Raw genomic sequence first — 16,977 nt, forward strand, 5'->3', positions numbered from 1 at the left:
CCTGTTGTGTTTTCTGATATACAATATAACTTGCTAGATATATTTTGAAGAAGCTGTAAGATCCAACCAGTATGAATAAAAGTTGGCAAATGAAGGAGATGAGAATACACAAATAAGGAAGCAGTTACTGGCAGTGGTATTACTACTCCCAAATGGTATCAGGCTGTTTTCTTAATATGCATTTCAGAAAAGCTGACTCTGAAGAGAGTACTAAAGAGGTTTTGTGGATCAGTCCCCTTTCTCGTTCAGAGAAATCAGTTTTGATGTTTACTGTTTTCCTTTCTGTTCCACTTGCTCAGTCTCTCATCGGTTCTTTTCTCTGTTCTTCCTCCCTTACAAGAATTAATTTATTTTCTAAATCTGTGCCATCTCAGTAACATCTCTTCAGTGCTGTGCTTGCCACATAGTGTTCCTCTTCAGTGCAGGCCTCAGCTTTTCTCCTTATGCCAGCTCAGCTGCAGCCCTTGGCTGCTCTGAGAAGTCCCCACAGAGGACATGGAGAAGTGCAGTGGTCCTAATCTACATCTTTTCAGGAGACGTGTTCCGGAAGAACCTGAGGTTTGTGGTCTTCCCTTGTGGAGGCTAGAGGAAAGAAAGGGGTGATTTTTTTTCTCAATGTGCCTTAAAAGAGAAGAGCTGGAGTTGATGGTGGTGATAATGATAAAGCAAGATATAACCTAAGGGAAGGGCTTTAGGCTGGTTAAGAAGGAATGTTCTGCATCTAGCAGACCACCGCCACTGGGTAAGAAAGACAGACATCTTCTCTTCTACATTGTCCTGTGACAAAATTGAGGAAGCTGGACCACATACTTTTCTGTATCTGGGCAAGAAGAAACTTAAAATTAATTCATACTTCTTTCTGAATTTATTAGAAGTTACAGGTTGTGTGTGTCTGCTACCTAAGTAAAGAGTAACGCTAATACTTAAATACAGTTCTAAACCAAAACTGCTTCTAACCTAGGTCTAATAGCACTGACATGGTCCTGACATCCCCTTTGGACAGCTCTAGGCTATTACCTGTGTGCAAATCACTGTGGATATATGAAGAGTACTCTCTTAAGATAATAAATCCTGTTATTGTTGATAAGAAATATAGCTTATTTTGGAATCTCATGGGAGAGATCAATTAATGCAAACAGCAAGGTTTCTTAAGACCAAAACATTTTGAATTCAACAAATGTTTAACCAAAACTCATGATAAAAAACCTAAAAATTGCATTGAGTATATGTAGCTCTCGTCTGAAACAGAACCATGTTGTATAAGCTGATAACACATTTGGTTGTATTTTGGGGTGGGTTTTTTTCTGTAGCAGATTCCTAAAGAAAGTCGGTTTAAAGTAGTAGCTCTTTTAGTTGCATTATTTATTCCTGCAACTTTAGTCAGTAGGTATGTAATGTCTTAACATAAAATCTCTCTTTCTCTTTAAGGCACAAGGAAAAGGAAATATAATGGACTACAAGAAGGTTGGTAAATCGCATTTAAATCTCATTATTTGTAAAGCTTTTTTGTAATATTTCAAATGTATTCTTGACAGTTGAGAGCAACTTTCTAAAGTCAGTTTATAATTTGTGCGTGTGTATACAGAGGCAGAGAAAGTGGCTTGTGCAATTTCTTGATTTTAAAAAGCCAGTAGTAGTGGGCTGTACTGTAACTATCAAATGTAGCTATGTAATAATGATGTTTGCCATTATTTATCCCATTTACTTCCCTAAACTTGGTTTTGAAACCAGGCTTCTGATGGCTTTCGCTGTCTTCTTTTTCTGCAGTTATTTGTGGCTTAGCTCCCATCAGCAGGCTGTATGTATTGAGAGAGTGTGCAGTTAGTCTCACCTTAATGCCATGCCATCTATTAAAAAATGTACATACACATGTTTTATAATAACATGTGTTTCTTCCAGTTCCCATTGTAGCTTTAAGTCACCACTGTATTTGCTACTGGGACTGCTCTATAGTAAAGGCAGACCTGAACTAATTAGCTGGAAAGTAGCTGAGAAAAAGAGCTGTAAAGCTCTTGAGAGCTAACTTAGATGGCACAGAAGATTCCTGGTTAAATACTGGAGCACAGCGTGCTTGTGGTGGAGACAGGTGACATTGTGTCCCCAGCTGACTCCCTGAGTACAAATGTGACCTGTTTGCAGTCTTAAGCAGATTATGAGAGTCCAGTCAGTTATCTCCAACATCAGTGTGGAAAATAATATATTAATTATTAAGTCTCATGCATGATTGGTAATTGCTTCTTGAACCAGGGCCTGAAGTGTTACAGCTGTCACTGCTATCATGGAAGGCTAACACACAGGTACAGGTCAGACCATTCCTGTAATTACTCTATTAAGAAAATATGTAATTTGGATTATTAAAAAAAAATCTCTGTCCTTCCTTCCTCTTAGAACATAAAAAGGATCTCAGCCTTAGCTTGCTATTTAAAATCATTATGCCTTTATTTTTTTTTCTGCAATAGAAGAAAACAGATAGAACTGTGATTTTGTAAATCACCACTGAAAGCACTAAATTTCTTCTTCAAATATGTCTGAGACACTTCTGTGAGTTTAAAATGAGCCGCTTGCTTTCTTATGTCCAGAATGGGTTTTCTCCTTTAAATTGCTACAATTGTGATCCAACCAGTGTCATTTCCATAATTAAAAAAAGAAAAAAGGGGGGGGGGGGGGAAGGAAGCATCTACATTTGCTTCACTGGGTTAACTATTTGTTAGCATATTCTGTATTTTGACTGAAATTATTTCATATTTTGGATCCATCTATGAAATTAAAAAAAATATGTTGTGCTTGGGCAACTTGGACACCTGAATAAAAGGAAAGGAAGGGGGAAAAGCCCTTTAAGTTTTGTATTTGGAGCAACTGACTTCAGCCATAAAGCATGTGATTTTACTGGCTCTGGCTAATTATCTCTTACACCAGCACAGATGATAGGAGTTTAGTAATGATGGTGAAAAATTCTCCATGGTTTTTGTGAGCTCAAAATAAAAAAAGAAATCAACTTTGGTTGTCACAGAAATCACTTTCAAAAATCTGATGTTAAGTCCCTCTTTTCTTTGTTTAAAAGAAGTGATCATTAGTTATATCCATGCGAAATGAACCCAGTAACCCACAGCTCACCCTGGCATAGTAGCTTGACCAGTACATGCACACAGCCAATTAGAAGCCATGTTGAGCTGTACAAACTAGTGTTTCTTTTTTGCCCTTTGCTATAATGTCTTTATTTCTGCATCACTAGAATCAGTGTTTCGCACATTGCTTAGTCTTTTCTTCTCAGTATCAAGGGCCCCTCTCATCTTCCTGTTCAGTTGCTAGAATTACTTTGATGTTCCTAATCAAATCTGGGGGCTTGTTTCTCATTGAGTCTCCAAGATATCTCCTCTTTCATTTTGTAAAGCAAAGGTCACCAAATCTCACTGTAGAAATTCTGAAAAATTGTATTTTTTTTTTTTTTGGGGGGGGGGAGTACTTTTGTAATTTTTAATTTTGTAATTTGTATTATTTTTGCTCTTTTAATTTTTGTTGCGAGCTTCAGTGTGCCACTTAGTTGAGATAAAAATGTCATTCCTTTAGTCGAATTCATAAATACATAAATACGGAAATCATCAGCTGTTTAGCCTGCTTAAGAATATGTACTTGCCATGGTTTTGTAATGAATGGAGGTAAATTTGAGAAATTGAGATCCACCCATTTAACTTGCCTCCTTAAAAGGCAAAGGTCTTATTTTAGTTCAGTTATGAGACTGCTCCAGAATTTTGTATTGTTCTTTTGATGTACATTGTATTAAAATGGTATCCCTGTTTTTTCACAGACAAAATGATACCTAGGTGGTACTAGTAAATTAAGTGAGGGCTCTGACACAAATACAGAAGTGAAATACTTTCTATTAATTTAAGGTCTGAAACTGTCATGTCAATAAGGTCACTATGTTCTGCAAAAATCTTTTAGTACTTTTTTTTTTCTCCCAGCTTTTCTCAAATCCTTTTATCAGAAGGACTTTGGTATCAGAAAAGGCTTATTTTAAGGTCTGTGATTTTTAATATTTTTTTTCTCACATTCATATCTGTTTCACTCTTCCTTCCCGGTCCTCCTTCCCCCTCCCCCCTCTATCCCCCCCATCACACCACATCCACACAAGTCATTGATCCATCATTGTGGTGTTTGAAAGCCTTTACCAGAGATTAAAAAGTAGTTTCAGCTCTGTTTTAGTGGTATTTCTCAAGTAACAAAAGACAAAGTGCCAGTATATGGCAGGGACAGAATTCATGTATGTCATTGAAAGAGACAGTAACTTTTCTGTCACCCTCATTTGTGTGTGTTATTTTGGCAAAAATCTCAGACTTTTAAAATCAAAAAGCTTTTATCCATTTTACGTCTACTTTGCATGCAAGATAAGCTGTGTAATTCTAAAACAATAAATGGAGATTCTCAATTTAATTGTTACTATTTTATAATATTGATTAAAAACTCTCCACTGGAGTCAAGGCCTTAATGGTGGTTGGCATTATACAGACTTGTTAAATGAGTGTAACAAAGGCACAAGTAGTAGCAGAAATGAGTAAGCTGGGAATAATGCTTATTTTCTGGCCAAGGCTCTAGAATAATTAAAAGGCTAAATAAAGAAATAAATCCTGTGTTTTGCAGCCAGTGAATACGCTACTGCAAGGATTTGTTGGTTTTCTAAATGAATATTCAGAAAGGATGCACTGAGTCAAGTGAAAGAGGACATAGCAAAACTTTATTTTTATGGTAGCCCTGCCCATTTGCTCTGCTGGCTCTTACAGAGGCCTTTCACCCAAACTGGCATGGGAAATATGGTGCATCAGCATTAGTATGCTGTTACATACTTTGCTTTGTATATTGAAACACTGTGCATGACAGCAGCTTTTGTGCATTTTGTACTGGAAATAGCATGAGTCAAGAAGCAGTAGATCCAGCTGTTCATGCACTATATGGCACTAATGTCTTCACTTCCCATTTGGTAGGCAAGAGAAAAAGAGGGTCACATTTAGAAACAAGGAGCTTTCTCAGTGACACTCTACTGTCATGCAACTCAACAGTGACACAGTGCCGTCCAGTTGTGTTAGCAAGAGTCGCATGGCTCCCCTTTCCCAGCTCAGCATTGACCACCATAGCACGTTCATCCTGCTGTAGTGCTACCAGCAAAGCAGGTTTACAGTTACAGGTGGAAATGGCAGTAGCCATGTTTGTTGAAATTCCAGAGAATCATCATGAGATGTGTCATGGGACTGTAGGCCAAAGACTCTTTTGCTGCTGAAATGCAACAAGAGTTAAAACCAAAGGACTGGTTTTTGTGGGTGCTTATGACCTGTGGTGGTTTTCCTTGAAAATTTATCTCATTTGTTTTGGAGCAACCACTGCCATGAGTTCCTTTTTTTACATATATCAAAAACTAGCGAACAAAGAGAATAGTCAGAGATTTACTGAATATAGGGGGTTTGATATGTTATTACCGAAGCAGCCAAAACCATTCAGAAGCAGCAGTTTTCTCCTTTGTTGGAATTAACCACATCTGCATTATCAAGGTGGACATCCAGTACCAAAAATCAGCTGCATCTTTGTTTTTTAATGAGTATTTTCCGTCGCTTTTTTGGGGTGAGAATCCAGCACAGCTTTTGCTTCATTAGAGCAAATCATCGCATCTTTCAATATAAGTACCAAGTGAATTGTTTGTGTATACTAAGACAACAATTAACAGTCACTCATTGCCTTAATGTGATTAAACAAATTCATGCTTTTTGGTAAAAAGTTATCACTTCACTACCAGTTTAGATTTAAAAGCTAGTGGGCCTCAGTGGGCCTTGTTAAGTTCACTGTGAAAGAGATGGAAATGGCTAAGGAGGAGCAGTTAGTGTCTCTTCTAAAATATTAAAGGGTCTGTACAATCAGTCATTGTCTTGGGACAACTTGTAATTTTTTGGGAATGTGTATCCCAAGAACTGTGTAACAGCTGGAGTAGCAGTGCTCCCTGTAAGCAGCCCTTCTTTCCTCAGCTGTTGGGGTGACTCTCCAGATTTGGTCTTTTTCTGGGTAAGGAGTCTTTGAGTTTGAAATAAAAGGGAGTTTTTCTGTTTGTCAGATGAGTAAAAAAAATCCTGCTCTGCTAATGGAAGTTTCTGCAGGGTGTTTTTGCACTTTAAGATGCATTTCTTTACCTTTTCTATAGAAACAGATTGTAAGAAAGTGTTGGATAAATAGTGCGTATCACGCTGCATATAGCCAACAAAGACTTAGGAAAAAAGTAATTATCATTTGACATTATGAAGTAATGTAATTAAATGATTGTCCAGCACGTTTTGAGAAGGAAGAGCATAACCCTCTGTCCAACTACAAAAACCGTAAGAGTGGATGCTGAGACATTCGAAGGTACTTACAAACAATGGGAGAATTTGACAAAATTGACCTATTGGCTGTGAAACATGTTGGTACTCAAGGTAAGATTTCAGCAGCCTAAACCATTAGTACGTATTGGGCATAATGTTCCCATAAAACAGAAAACAGATTTAGGAAAGCCAGTGCAGAACACTGCAAACTGAGCATTATTCACTCACTCGGCCACAGGTCAATTTAAATATTGTGTTTGGATCTGTGCCTCCTGCAGTATGGCAGTGTCATTCGCTTTTACTTTTACTTTGACTGCCCAAAATTGGGCACAGAACTCCGGACACAGTCCCACAAGCAGTAACTGCTTGCTGAATGCACTTGTTAATCAGCCCAAGAAGTGGCTGATGATCTTTGCTGCAAGGACACGCTGCTTCAAGAGAAAAAGAAGCATGTGTAGATAACTGACTGTGAAGGAAAAAGAGTGTACTTGAACCATCAGAAGAACAGGATGTGGACCTCTTGGCCTGTTGGTCATTGATTAAAATCTACTTAAATGTCAAATCTGCTTAGAAGTAACTGCTGTTGGATGACCATTTAGTACCCTATGTGAAAGCAGCAGTTGGTTTTGAGATTCACCATCACCATTTTATTACTCTTTGTGTATTTGTAACAAATCAGTACAATTTAAAAGCTATGTAGATCCTACCAAGGTAGTTAATCCAAATGTAGAATCACGTATGAATCTGCCATATATACTTAATAAAAACCCTCCAAACGTTAGTACCACAAAGTAGGTGCAGGAATGCAGGTTCACTACAATTGTATATATGGTATGACCTACATGGCATGACATAGACAGCACAGGCTTTCTTTTTATTATTCACTTAATGCTCCACTGCGGGAAATAATTTCTCAGTTTTAACATCTTCCTAGCTCATAAACAGAGAGATGTGGCACACAAGCACACTCTGCTTTTATGGTGGACTTAGAAGATAAAGTCTGTGAACAGGGAAGTGAAGTTCTCATGCATAAGCATCTCTCTGATCCCACATGTACTGCCAGAACCATGAATGGACTATATGTAGTTATATGGCCATTGCTTGAAAACTGCTTTTATTCCATCCAGTAGCTTTTAATTTGAGAGATGGAAGCAGCCCTGAGATGAAGGTCTTGAACCCAGATCCCCCTTTACATAGGAATTAGCTGCTGTCCCAGGTTTTGGTTCTGTTCTTGGCCCAGCAAATGTTACATTTGAGTGGAAAATGCCCCAACTCCAACTATTTGGTGCTTATGGTTGTCTCCTGAAGGATAGGAAAAGGAAGCTTGAAACCAGGGCGCTGATATAAAACACTCCTTTCCAGTCAGCAGTCTCATTCCCAAAGGGCGATCTTCAAGCAACGATCAATGGCTTGTTACCATGTATTTGCAGGATATGCCTAGAGCATGTGGGTGCGGAGGGGGATAGTGGAAAGCAGCCTTAAAGGTGGAATTGCTTAGAGAGTGTCCCTTTCTCATCTTGGTTTGCCTGTATAAGATGACTGAAGAGAAGGAAATGATAAGAAAGGAAGGGGGAGGCTGAAGAACTAGAGCCCAGTCTCTCACTCAGCAGTTTGTCCTCCTGTGTATATTCAGAGCATTCAGAATGAGAAACCTCAGCACTTCCCTCCTTTCCATACCTATTTTCTTTTGCTCGGTCTGTAACTCTTCATCAGAGCTCTTCCTTTTTCCAGCCAAAGACTAGCAAAGGAGGAAAAAATGAAAACAATTTCATTGCAAGTCAAGTGGATGAGGCTGAGCTTGGGCAGATAGAACAGGCCGGGCAGAGCAAGACCCAGCACTCAGCCAGGCATCTTTTTTCACAGACTATGAAGGTAACGATATTGCTGTTGCTTTTTCTTAGATTTCTAGAACCACCTTCAGAGATAAAAAATCTGGGGTTCTGAGCTTAATGTGTACAAGGCAAACCTGTCAAGTCTGGTCAATATCTGAATATACTGAGGAAAACAGAAGGTGCTGAAGGAGAACAGTGCTGGTTATGTTGGGGGTGGCACTTCTCATCTGAGCCTTAACTTCACTGTACTGCTGCAAGACTATACTTTAAGCTGAGTTTAAATAACCAAAACCCATGGGTGATTTTTTTCCAGACTCTTGGCACCTGTAGAATGGAGTAAGGTTTTAGTGCCAATAGTCTGAACAAAAGCTTAGAAGTTAAAATGCAGTATTCTAGCATAGCTAGGAGTGCAACCGGAGAAACGTGTGTTGAAGCAATCTGTGTTTTGACTTGTATTCAGTTGTAATGACTGAATGAAATCTGAAGAAGGTTGTGTTTTAATGATGGATGAAATTGTTCCTACAAGTGGAAATATGTTTGAAGCACAAAATGATGCCATATAAGTAGAGACTAAAAGAGCAGATTCCTTTATTTAGAAGAAATTAATGAGGGAGCTTAATTAAAGTTTATAAAGTAATAAATAAAAGCAGCTCATTTTGCTTTTCTGTTTATTTGCCTCAAAAATTAGCTGCTCCTCTCCAAATGAAATTACAAAATAATACATCCAAACTGGAACATTGATTTATTTTTTTTTTTCTGTCTACTTAGTTTGTCAAGTTCATTACATGAAATCATTGAAGCTCAAAAATAAGGAGAGTGTGGAAAATGTAGATGTAATACAACTAACAGTACATCTTACAGCTTATATTAGGGTTTTTTTGCATGTAGCAGTGCTACTGAAGCCTGGTTTCCTATGGAATGATATCCTGTATTTCTTCAATAATTATCCCACTACAAGAAGCCCAGTTTGTAGTCTTCCCCCCGCCTTTCCTTTTGCGACCCCAGCTGAGACAGAAGTAAGCATGCAGTCTGGTTAATCCAGGCTGCTTTGCCTCAGTGTATGCTTATTTAAGTTGACCAGCTGCTTCTGCAAATGGAAGAGAAAACAGGGAAGTTTTTATGGACTATTAATTAATGAATTAATTGTTAATGGACCATAATTGCTAATTTTTCTAACTGAGAAGCTGGGGAAGGAGCTTGCCACATGAGCAGGTATTTTTCATTTTGAGGTTCCATGAACTTTGCTTCGAAACACTCGGTAGCGGATTAGTCTGATTTTTCTGTAGAGCGATTCTTCTGCATATAGTTTGACACGAGCTTTGTGATTGTTTTGGCTTCAAGGCCTGCATGTGTCCAAGGGCTACACAAGACAAGCGTGTAAATGGATTGTGTCCTTGCATTAGAGTTCTTCCCCTTCCAGATCTGGTGTTACGAGTATGTCTTAAGTACATATATGCGAACGTACATGTTTAAGCTAAGCTACTCTGACCTTAGAACAGTTTGAAGACATTTTAGGGGCTATTTTCTTTCTTGTTTATGTCTCAATGTATACTTCCATGAGTGTTACAAGGTATGCTAAACCTTTTTTAATGAGCTTTAGCAAATCAGCAGAGGGTGCTTCAAGGTGTGTGGGTTCTATCGTCTCATAAACTTGTGCCTCAAGAAAGGGGAAAGAAATGCCTTTTCACACTGCTAGTGTACCTCATCTCACCTATCGCCACCTTGGCTGTGGAGCTGTGGTGAATGGCTGATTCCCATTCCTTAGAAGACGTGTTGAATTAGCTATGCAGTGCATTTCTGCCCTAGGGCAAGTTCCTTTCCAGAGCACAGCGCAGAAAGATTCTCCACTGAAGTGGAGAGTAAAATTTTTATGGACTGGGACTTGAACACTCAAGTGCTGTAATATGCTTTCAGCTAATTTCATCTTTAAATACAGATAATGAATCCACTTCAGTTTGTACTCAGATAAGAAACGTCATTCTGTATGAATGCAAGTATCTATAAAAAATGGATGACTTTTACAAATCGGTCATAGCTTAGATATTTCTTTTTACATGATTTAAACTAGATTGACAAGGTTATGCTGATGGAAATTAATCAGGGCATTGGGCTGTGTATTGGAGGAACACGTAATTTATAAAACTGCATAGTTATTACAGTAGATACCTGTGTTCAAGAAAACCCCTTCTTCTAAAAGCCGATACAGTGGGGATGCAAAGGCAGCTATGAAAGCCAGGTGGGGCACATAAAAGATCCTGAAATGCTGTCATGCTTTGGGGATAATTAAATCACAAAGACCCACCTGGCCTTGATTCCCAGGCCCTGCTATGAGGTATCAGGCTGGAGCTGCTCTGGGACACCTGTATTTTAGAGCGGAAAATGTAATAGGGTTTCATGACAGTCTCCTGGTGCTGTTCAGGAAAACATAATAATTAAAAATAACCCCCCCTTAATTAATAAGTGTGATTATTTATGATTTCAGCTTCGGCTAACCCGAGATACTGGGAAAAAGCAACATGTTCTGTTTGTCATTTTTGTTTGTGTTATTTCATAGGAAATTTAACCTGTCGTTTACTCAGGTGGTTCAGGTGCCAAATCCTTCCAGCAGCTTGCCATGAAATGTCTGTTATTCCATGAAAATATTTCCTTTCTCATATGGTGTATCACCAAACCATTGTCAAATTCCCTAGCCGTTCTGAGAAGACTGAGTTTGCATGGGTAGAGCACAGTATGATCGTTTAGCACGTCCCAGTTTACTGACAAAACTTGCTTTTGTCCACTGTACCAAATGTAATCATATGGTATATAAATAGAAACCTGTACTACAAAAGACGAGAGTTCAACATGTGTCATCCTGTGCCTGTTTCCAAACCAGGGGTGGAATGGCTGTTCATAACACGCAGTTTTTGACTGCAGGAAACAAAGAGCGCAAGCAAGCGGCTCGGCTGCCAGTTCTGCACCAAGCTCCGGGGCAGTGGCTTGGGTGTGAAATGCCCAGATATTTAAAAATGGACTTATTTTTTATTAACGGTGTGCCCTTTGGAGACCCAGCATCTTTCTGGTGGTGAAGTAATGGGTGATGTAGTTTCAATTACCCATGGCTGTGTTGTAGCGGGGAGCCAGAACAGAGCAGCTGGGAGTGTGTCAGAGCTTTGCTGGCTTTGGTTCTCACCTTTACCTCAGGAAGGGGCAGTGGAAGGCCCGTGCTCTCACAGATAATTGCGCACGCCAGCCCTGCCGAAACCCACCCTGTTGCGCCTGTGTTTCCTGACAGCTGCAGGGAGCCATCAAGGCCGGCAAAGGTGTGACATCTGCCATCGACCTCTGCCGCTTCCACGGAAACCGGGCGCTGGCGGCCCTGGAGCGCTTCCCTCCCTCCGAGGCCAGGGCCGCCTTGGCCAACATCGTCTACGCCGTGACCCGCTTTCCCTGACCCCGCCGCCCCGGGAGGAGCTGCCCTCCCTCCGCCGGCAGGAGCACCGCGGCAGAGACCTCAACAGCACCGCGCACCGCTGGTCACCCCATCACCCCAACGGAGGGGCACGCCGGCTGCCGCCGCCACCAGCACAGGTTGGGAGTGAAAAGAAGGTCAGAGCCGGCTCTCGCTTGCCGTGCCAGAAGCGCACTTGAGGCTGCACGGGCAGAAATAATTAATGAGTCCCGTTTGCGTGACCTCAGCAAATGGACAGGAAACAAGTCGGTATTGATTGGGCACCGGCGGGGACGGCGCCAGGGCGGAGGCCGGTGGTTTTCCTGCCAGAGGGGAGGGATGGAGGGGCGTGAAGATCCAGGTGTCACAGGAAACCTGCTCCAACCTGCCCAGGGAGAGCGGGCTGCCGAAGCCGGGAATTAACGTACCCACTCACCAAGTGCCCTGCGAAGGGCAGTTCGGGGGGTAACGGGGGAAAATCCTCTGTCTGCCTGCGCGCAGTCCTGTCGCCTCACACTGTTTTTATGTATTCAAATGTAAAATTGCCCTGTGCTTAATGCTTTCCGTATTTGAGAAACTTGCTGAGAAAATGTGCTAAGCATGGTAAGTAGGAGCTTTAAAATATTTAATCAAATCTTAATTTGGCTCTGTTAAGGGAACTGATTGCCTGGGTTTTATACTGTGCGTATATGATATGTTGCTCTGGGTCAAAGGGGTTTTTCCAACTCTTCTTGGGGAGGGAATATCCCTCCCTCAGATCCAGCAGCTTGTTTCAACACAGTCTTGCACAAAAGAATTTCCTAGGTTTGTGACACTTGCGTTTAAGCCAAATAAATGTTAATTTGTAAGGCTAGACATCGGCCTTTGGCAGAAAGGAAGAAGGAATGTTCTTCTGTGCGCACAGTCTTTCACCACGCTGAATATAAAGCAGAAAATACCGGAGAAGTTTTGAAACTCAGTGTGTTGAATTTTGAAGTCCAATTACAGGCAGCGTATAAGGTGTATCAGAAGCCTGCAATTTGAGACCGTCTCTGTTTTGTTCATAGGAAATGATTTTTGTGGTTTGCATGCATGCAATCTGAGAGCACCGTTGACAAGAAGGCTGAGTTTACATAAATGATCTAGATTGAGACTCAGCTACCTTTCTTCCTTCTGTGGTGTAATTACAGCCCAATCTGGAGACAGCTAGCACAGCAAACAGATTTCATTACATCCCTCACTCAAACACTAAGTGGAGTTATTTCTGTTAAATTCTTCCCCCCTCCTTCTCCCCCTGCACTCCTTCCCCTGTCACACAGCTTGTTTGTCAGAGACCAGTGTGTTGCATTCCACCGAATGCAAAATATAAATAAAAACGCTGTCCTCTAAAAATACACTGAAAATACACCCTGCATATAATGTACATAATATTCTCTGTAATATAAGCCTATATTAAACCATAATAATTATATTTATCATAGGCAACCGTGAGGCACAATCTGTGGTTGGGAGCGGCATCCAGAACTCGGGTCTCACTTTGTTCTGGAGAACGGCTTTGACACCAGGCCCCTTCTTGCTTGCACTTTCTTTCTCATGCCTGCCCTGGCAATTCCCAATGTTGCTGCAGCAGGACGGCCAGAGACAGAAGGTGAGCACGAGCAGTGTGGATTAGCCAAGGCAGCAGCAGTCACCACCAGCCTTAGCTAACCACTGTTCATTTTCACCTGTGATGTTCCCAGAAGTTCTGCTAACGTAAAACATGTGCTTGAAAGAAATACCCAAATTCAGCCAGGGTCCTATTTCAGCTTTTTTTGGCTCTGCTTTTTACATATAGTAGGAGCCATACATCATCTCTTTGTCTTACCTCTATAACTGTTTCCTAATGATTTAGGCCTGCAAGAAGCTTGGGTCTGCTGGAGATATTCTGAGCCATCTCACCTCAGTTGTGTGAAATAAATATCAAACATGCTGTAAAACTGTGTACACCTGGTTTATTTTTTCATGAAAGTACATTTTTTTTATTTGTACTTTGTATTAATAAAGGGAAATTGGCAAAAATTAATGGCTTTTATTTTGTATTTTTATCACCAGAATGTTCCAATTGCTCTTATTCTTCAACCTTAATTTAAAAAAAATCAACCTGAATTGCCCCTTGTCAATATAATATTTGCCTATAACTGTTGAGAAATTTTTGTTGTCTTGGTTTCTCCTGGTAAACTACCGGCAAATTATTATACCCCTCTGTCAAGCTGGGTCATTGCTGTGTGTTAATACACTCCCCACGCTTTATACAATTCCTGAGCAATGGTGGAACCCTACGGCTGCTCTGGCTTTATCTCCTTGATTCCCTATCCCCACCTGTCTTCACAAGGAGATTGGGGAAAGGGAGGCCTGTGGTCTGAGGGACAGCTGATGAAGGTATTTGCACCATTTACTTCAGTTATCCACCTCCTCAACCAGACATACCTTCTGCCTGCTCCTCCGAACTCATCCCAGGTGTTGTATTGCTGGACCATTCTGCAGGTGCACAAAATACAGGACAAGGTCCCAGCTGCTGAATTCATCTCCTACAAAGAGCACATCTGCAGTGGCTGGAATGGCTGTTTCATAGTTCTGTGATGGAAAGTCATTTAACTGCCAGCTGAGCGTTTCCAGTGCTGCAATCCTGATAATACTGTATAAGAAGATTGGGAAATGAGGTACTTGCAAGAATAGAAATGTTGGCTGGAAGGGATTGCTGAAAGTCACCTAGTCAGTTCTCCCATTTGAAGTGGATTGTTGCCAACATGAAGTCTGGTCTTGGGAACCACCAGGGTTCCCTGTGCAACCTGTCCCAGTGGCTGTTCCACCTTCCTTGTGAAGGAGGTTTCCTGATGTCCAGCATGAACATCCCCCACCGTAACTAGTGGCTGTTGCCTCTTATTTATCACCTGCCACTGCCAAGCATGGTTTGGCTCTGCTGTCTCTGCCGTGATTCCCTATCCTGCAACTGTGTGATGCAGTTAAATTGCCCTCTTACCAGCCAGAGAGGCCCCAGCTCTGTCAGCCTCTCCATGGCAATGTGTGCTAGGGCCTGACTAATAGAGTAGCTCTCCAGTGGCCTGCATGACTTCTGTTCTGTGAGCCCAAAATAGGCCAGTTCAGGAGCAGAGTCACTGAGAAGGGTAAGGAGGAGAACAAAAGTTTACCCTGATGTGCTGGGGTTCTTTATAGCATCCCATATGCTGCTATGTTTTGGATTTGTGACCAGAACAGCGTTGCTCATGCACCGATGTTCTAGCTATTGCTCAGCTGTGCTCATGTAGCAGTGGGGCTTTCTCTGCTCCTCACTCTGACACCCAGCGGCTGGGTTGGTGGTGGGCAGGGGGCTGGGAGGGGGTACTGCCGGGACAGCTGAGCTGAGCTGACCACAGAGAGATTCTGCACCATGTAACAGCATGCTCAGAAATAAAACCTGGGGATGGGCTGTGGGGATCCAGCTCCAGGGGGTCTGCTGCTTGGGGACTGTCTGGGCATCAGTCAGCTGGTGGTGACTGCGTTTGCATCACTTGGGTTTTTTAGTTCTCTTTTTTCCCCCTTTTACCTGTTAAGCTGTTGTTAGCTTAACACACAGATTTCCTCGCTGTTGCCCTTCTGATTTCTCCTCCATCCCACTGGGGGGGGGGGGGGGGGGGGGTGAGCTGTGAAGTGCTTAGGTACCGCCCAGGGTGAGCCCACCACAGTCCTTTTTGGCACCCAGTGTCGGGTTCAGATAGCAAGGTATTTGACCAGAGTATGTCAGAGGGAACTTACTGTACCTGTTCAGCTGCTGCTGATCGTGATGCTGACTTACTTGTTCTTGACCCACTCCGTGACATGCTCCCCCTCTTGCTGTACATCAAATCTGAGAGCTTGTTAAAGGCAAGGTTTGGCATTTGCAGTTTGCTGTGCCGTGTAGTATTCCGTTGTTTTGCCTCGGAGAACGATGGTGAAAGCACTGGCCCTGAGCCTTATCTGGTAGTTGGGCTCTGCATTGCTGCTGTCCCAGTACTTCGGGAACCATCTCGTGGAGACAATTAACAATTACACCTTTTCCTTCTTTTCCTCTGAGAGCCAATTTGCGGAGGAAACAAAGAAAGGCACCTTCCCCTTCATCTCCTGCAGGGTTGTTAGCTGCTGTTCACCTCGTTAACAACGACTCTTCAGTATTTTGAACGTCCCTAGGTAATCAGAATGCTCCCATGGGTGTGTCTCAAGAATCTCTTTCCAGCTTTTCCTTAGGTTAACTGACTATTTAGGATCACACAGGGATGTGCCCTGAGGCAGTGTGGAAGGGTGTGTGGGCAGGTATCCAGAACAGTTTTCACCTCGGATGGTGTGGGACTTGGCCCCCCAACAACTGCAGGATCCTGATAAAATGACACAGCATTTGAGAAAAGGATGCCCTGGCAGTGCTAAAGGGACACAACTTCTTGTGCTCACCTGCCTACCAAGGCGGGGGCAGGGGCAGAGGCAGAGGGTCTCTGGATCTGACCACACAGAAAGGGGCACTGTGGCTAAGCCAGAGATCCAACACTCTCTTCTGGTCACCTCTGTAAGTCAAGAAGAAATGGTGGAAGCAGAAGTTGACTCATTCAGTCTGGGAGGAAGAAGCTGCTCTTAAGAAGGAGCAGGGGGAGGAACAGAAAGGCATCTGCTTGTGCAGCACAGCAGCCACAAGAACAGGAGGGGAAAGAAACAGAAATCATCAGCTCCTCATCTCTGAGTGAGCTGCAAGATATGCATGAAGATCACAGCCATCAACCTAGTGAGCTAATTGTCAACTGGCTGCTCCAGTGTTGGGGAGCATTGGAGCCCCAGCATTGGAATGTCACCTAGGGCTGACATTCAGGAATTAGAGGGCAAGGAAGTCCAGCAGCTGGGATCCCTTAGGAAAGGATGGGGCATCAACAAAGGGATTGGAAAAGGAGCAACAATTGGCAGCCTTTGGAGGCAGCTCCTGTTGAGTGTGAAGGAAGGGCATCTCCTTAAGGAAGATATTGTAAGCTACTGAGGCAAGTGGACAACCACTGGGAGTGGTACCCAGTACCTGAGGGAATTAGCAGTGGTACAGGTCATCTACCGCAGCCTGGACAACAACCAGGTATCTGAAGACCAGTGCATGTGTTCCATGGAACGGAAGTTTGTACGGAACACACCATCATCATACACCAGTACCTTGGTGCAAATGGGTTGGCCAGACATGGAGGCCCCAACTGTGAGTAAATTGGCCAGCCAGCACCACCAATTTGAAGAGAATCTCTCTTCTACCCCACCTCTACAGGCCTGTGTCTCAGCCAGGGAGAGGCTGTCTCAGCGGCTCCAGCTGTTGAAAGACAGAATGTGTTCCTCCTCAGCCATACCAGCCGTCAAATAAGCT

The 16,977-nt window shown here is 42.4% G+C and overlaps 1 protein-coding gene across 5 annotated transcripts in view; it reads left to right on the top strand.

Annotated features, from left to right (window-relative positions):
• The window catches only part of PDSS2 (decaprenyl diphosphate synthase subunit 2), a 122,744-nt gene extending 109,103 nt beyond the window's left edge, over nucleotides 1–13,641 (top strand). The window contains exons 7-9 of one of the 5 annotated variants that reach the window (XM_065681113.1): nucleotides 1,429–1,464; nucleotides 3,963–4,019; nucleotides 11,445–13,641. In XM_065681113.1, the coding sequence (XP_065537185.1) occupies nucleotides 1,429–1,464; nucleotides 3,963–4,019; nucleotides 11,445–11,603 (252 nt within the window). In that variant the 3' untranslated portion in view covers nucleotides 11,604–13,641. Of the gene's footprint in view, nucleotides 1–1,428; nucleotides 1,465–2,247; nucleotides 2,304–3,962; nucleotides 4,020–11,045; nucleotides 11,162–11,444 lie in introns of those variants that run through there. The other 4 variants (XM_065681115.1, XM_065681116.1, XM_065681114.1 and 1 more) reach the window with 4 other exon arrangements.
• Nucleotides 13,642–16,977: the final 3,336 nt, after the last annotated feature.

Source organism: Lathamus discolor, chromosome 5 (genome assembly GCF_037157495.1).
Source record: "Lathamus discolor isolate bLatDis1 chromosome 5, bLatDis1.hap1, whole genome shotgun sequence".
NCBI lineage: Eukaryota > Metazoa > Chordata > Aves > Psittaciformes > Psittacidae > Lathamus > Lathamus discolor.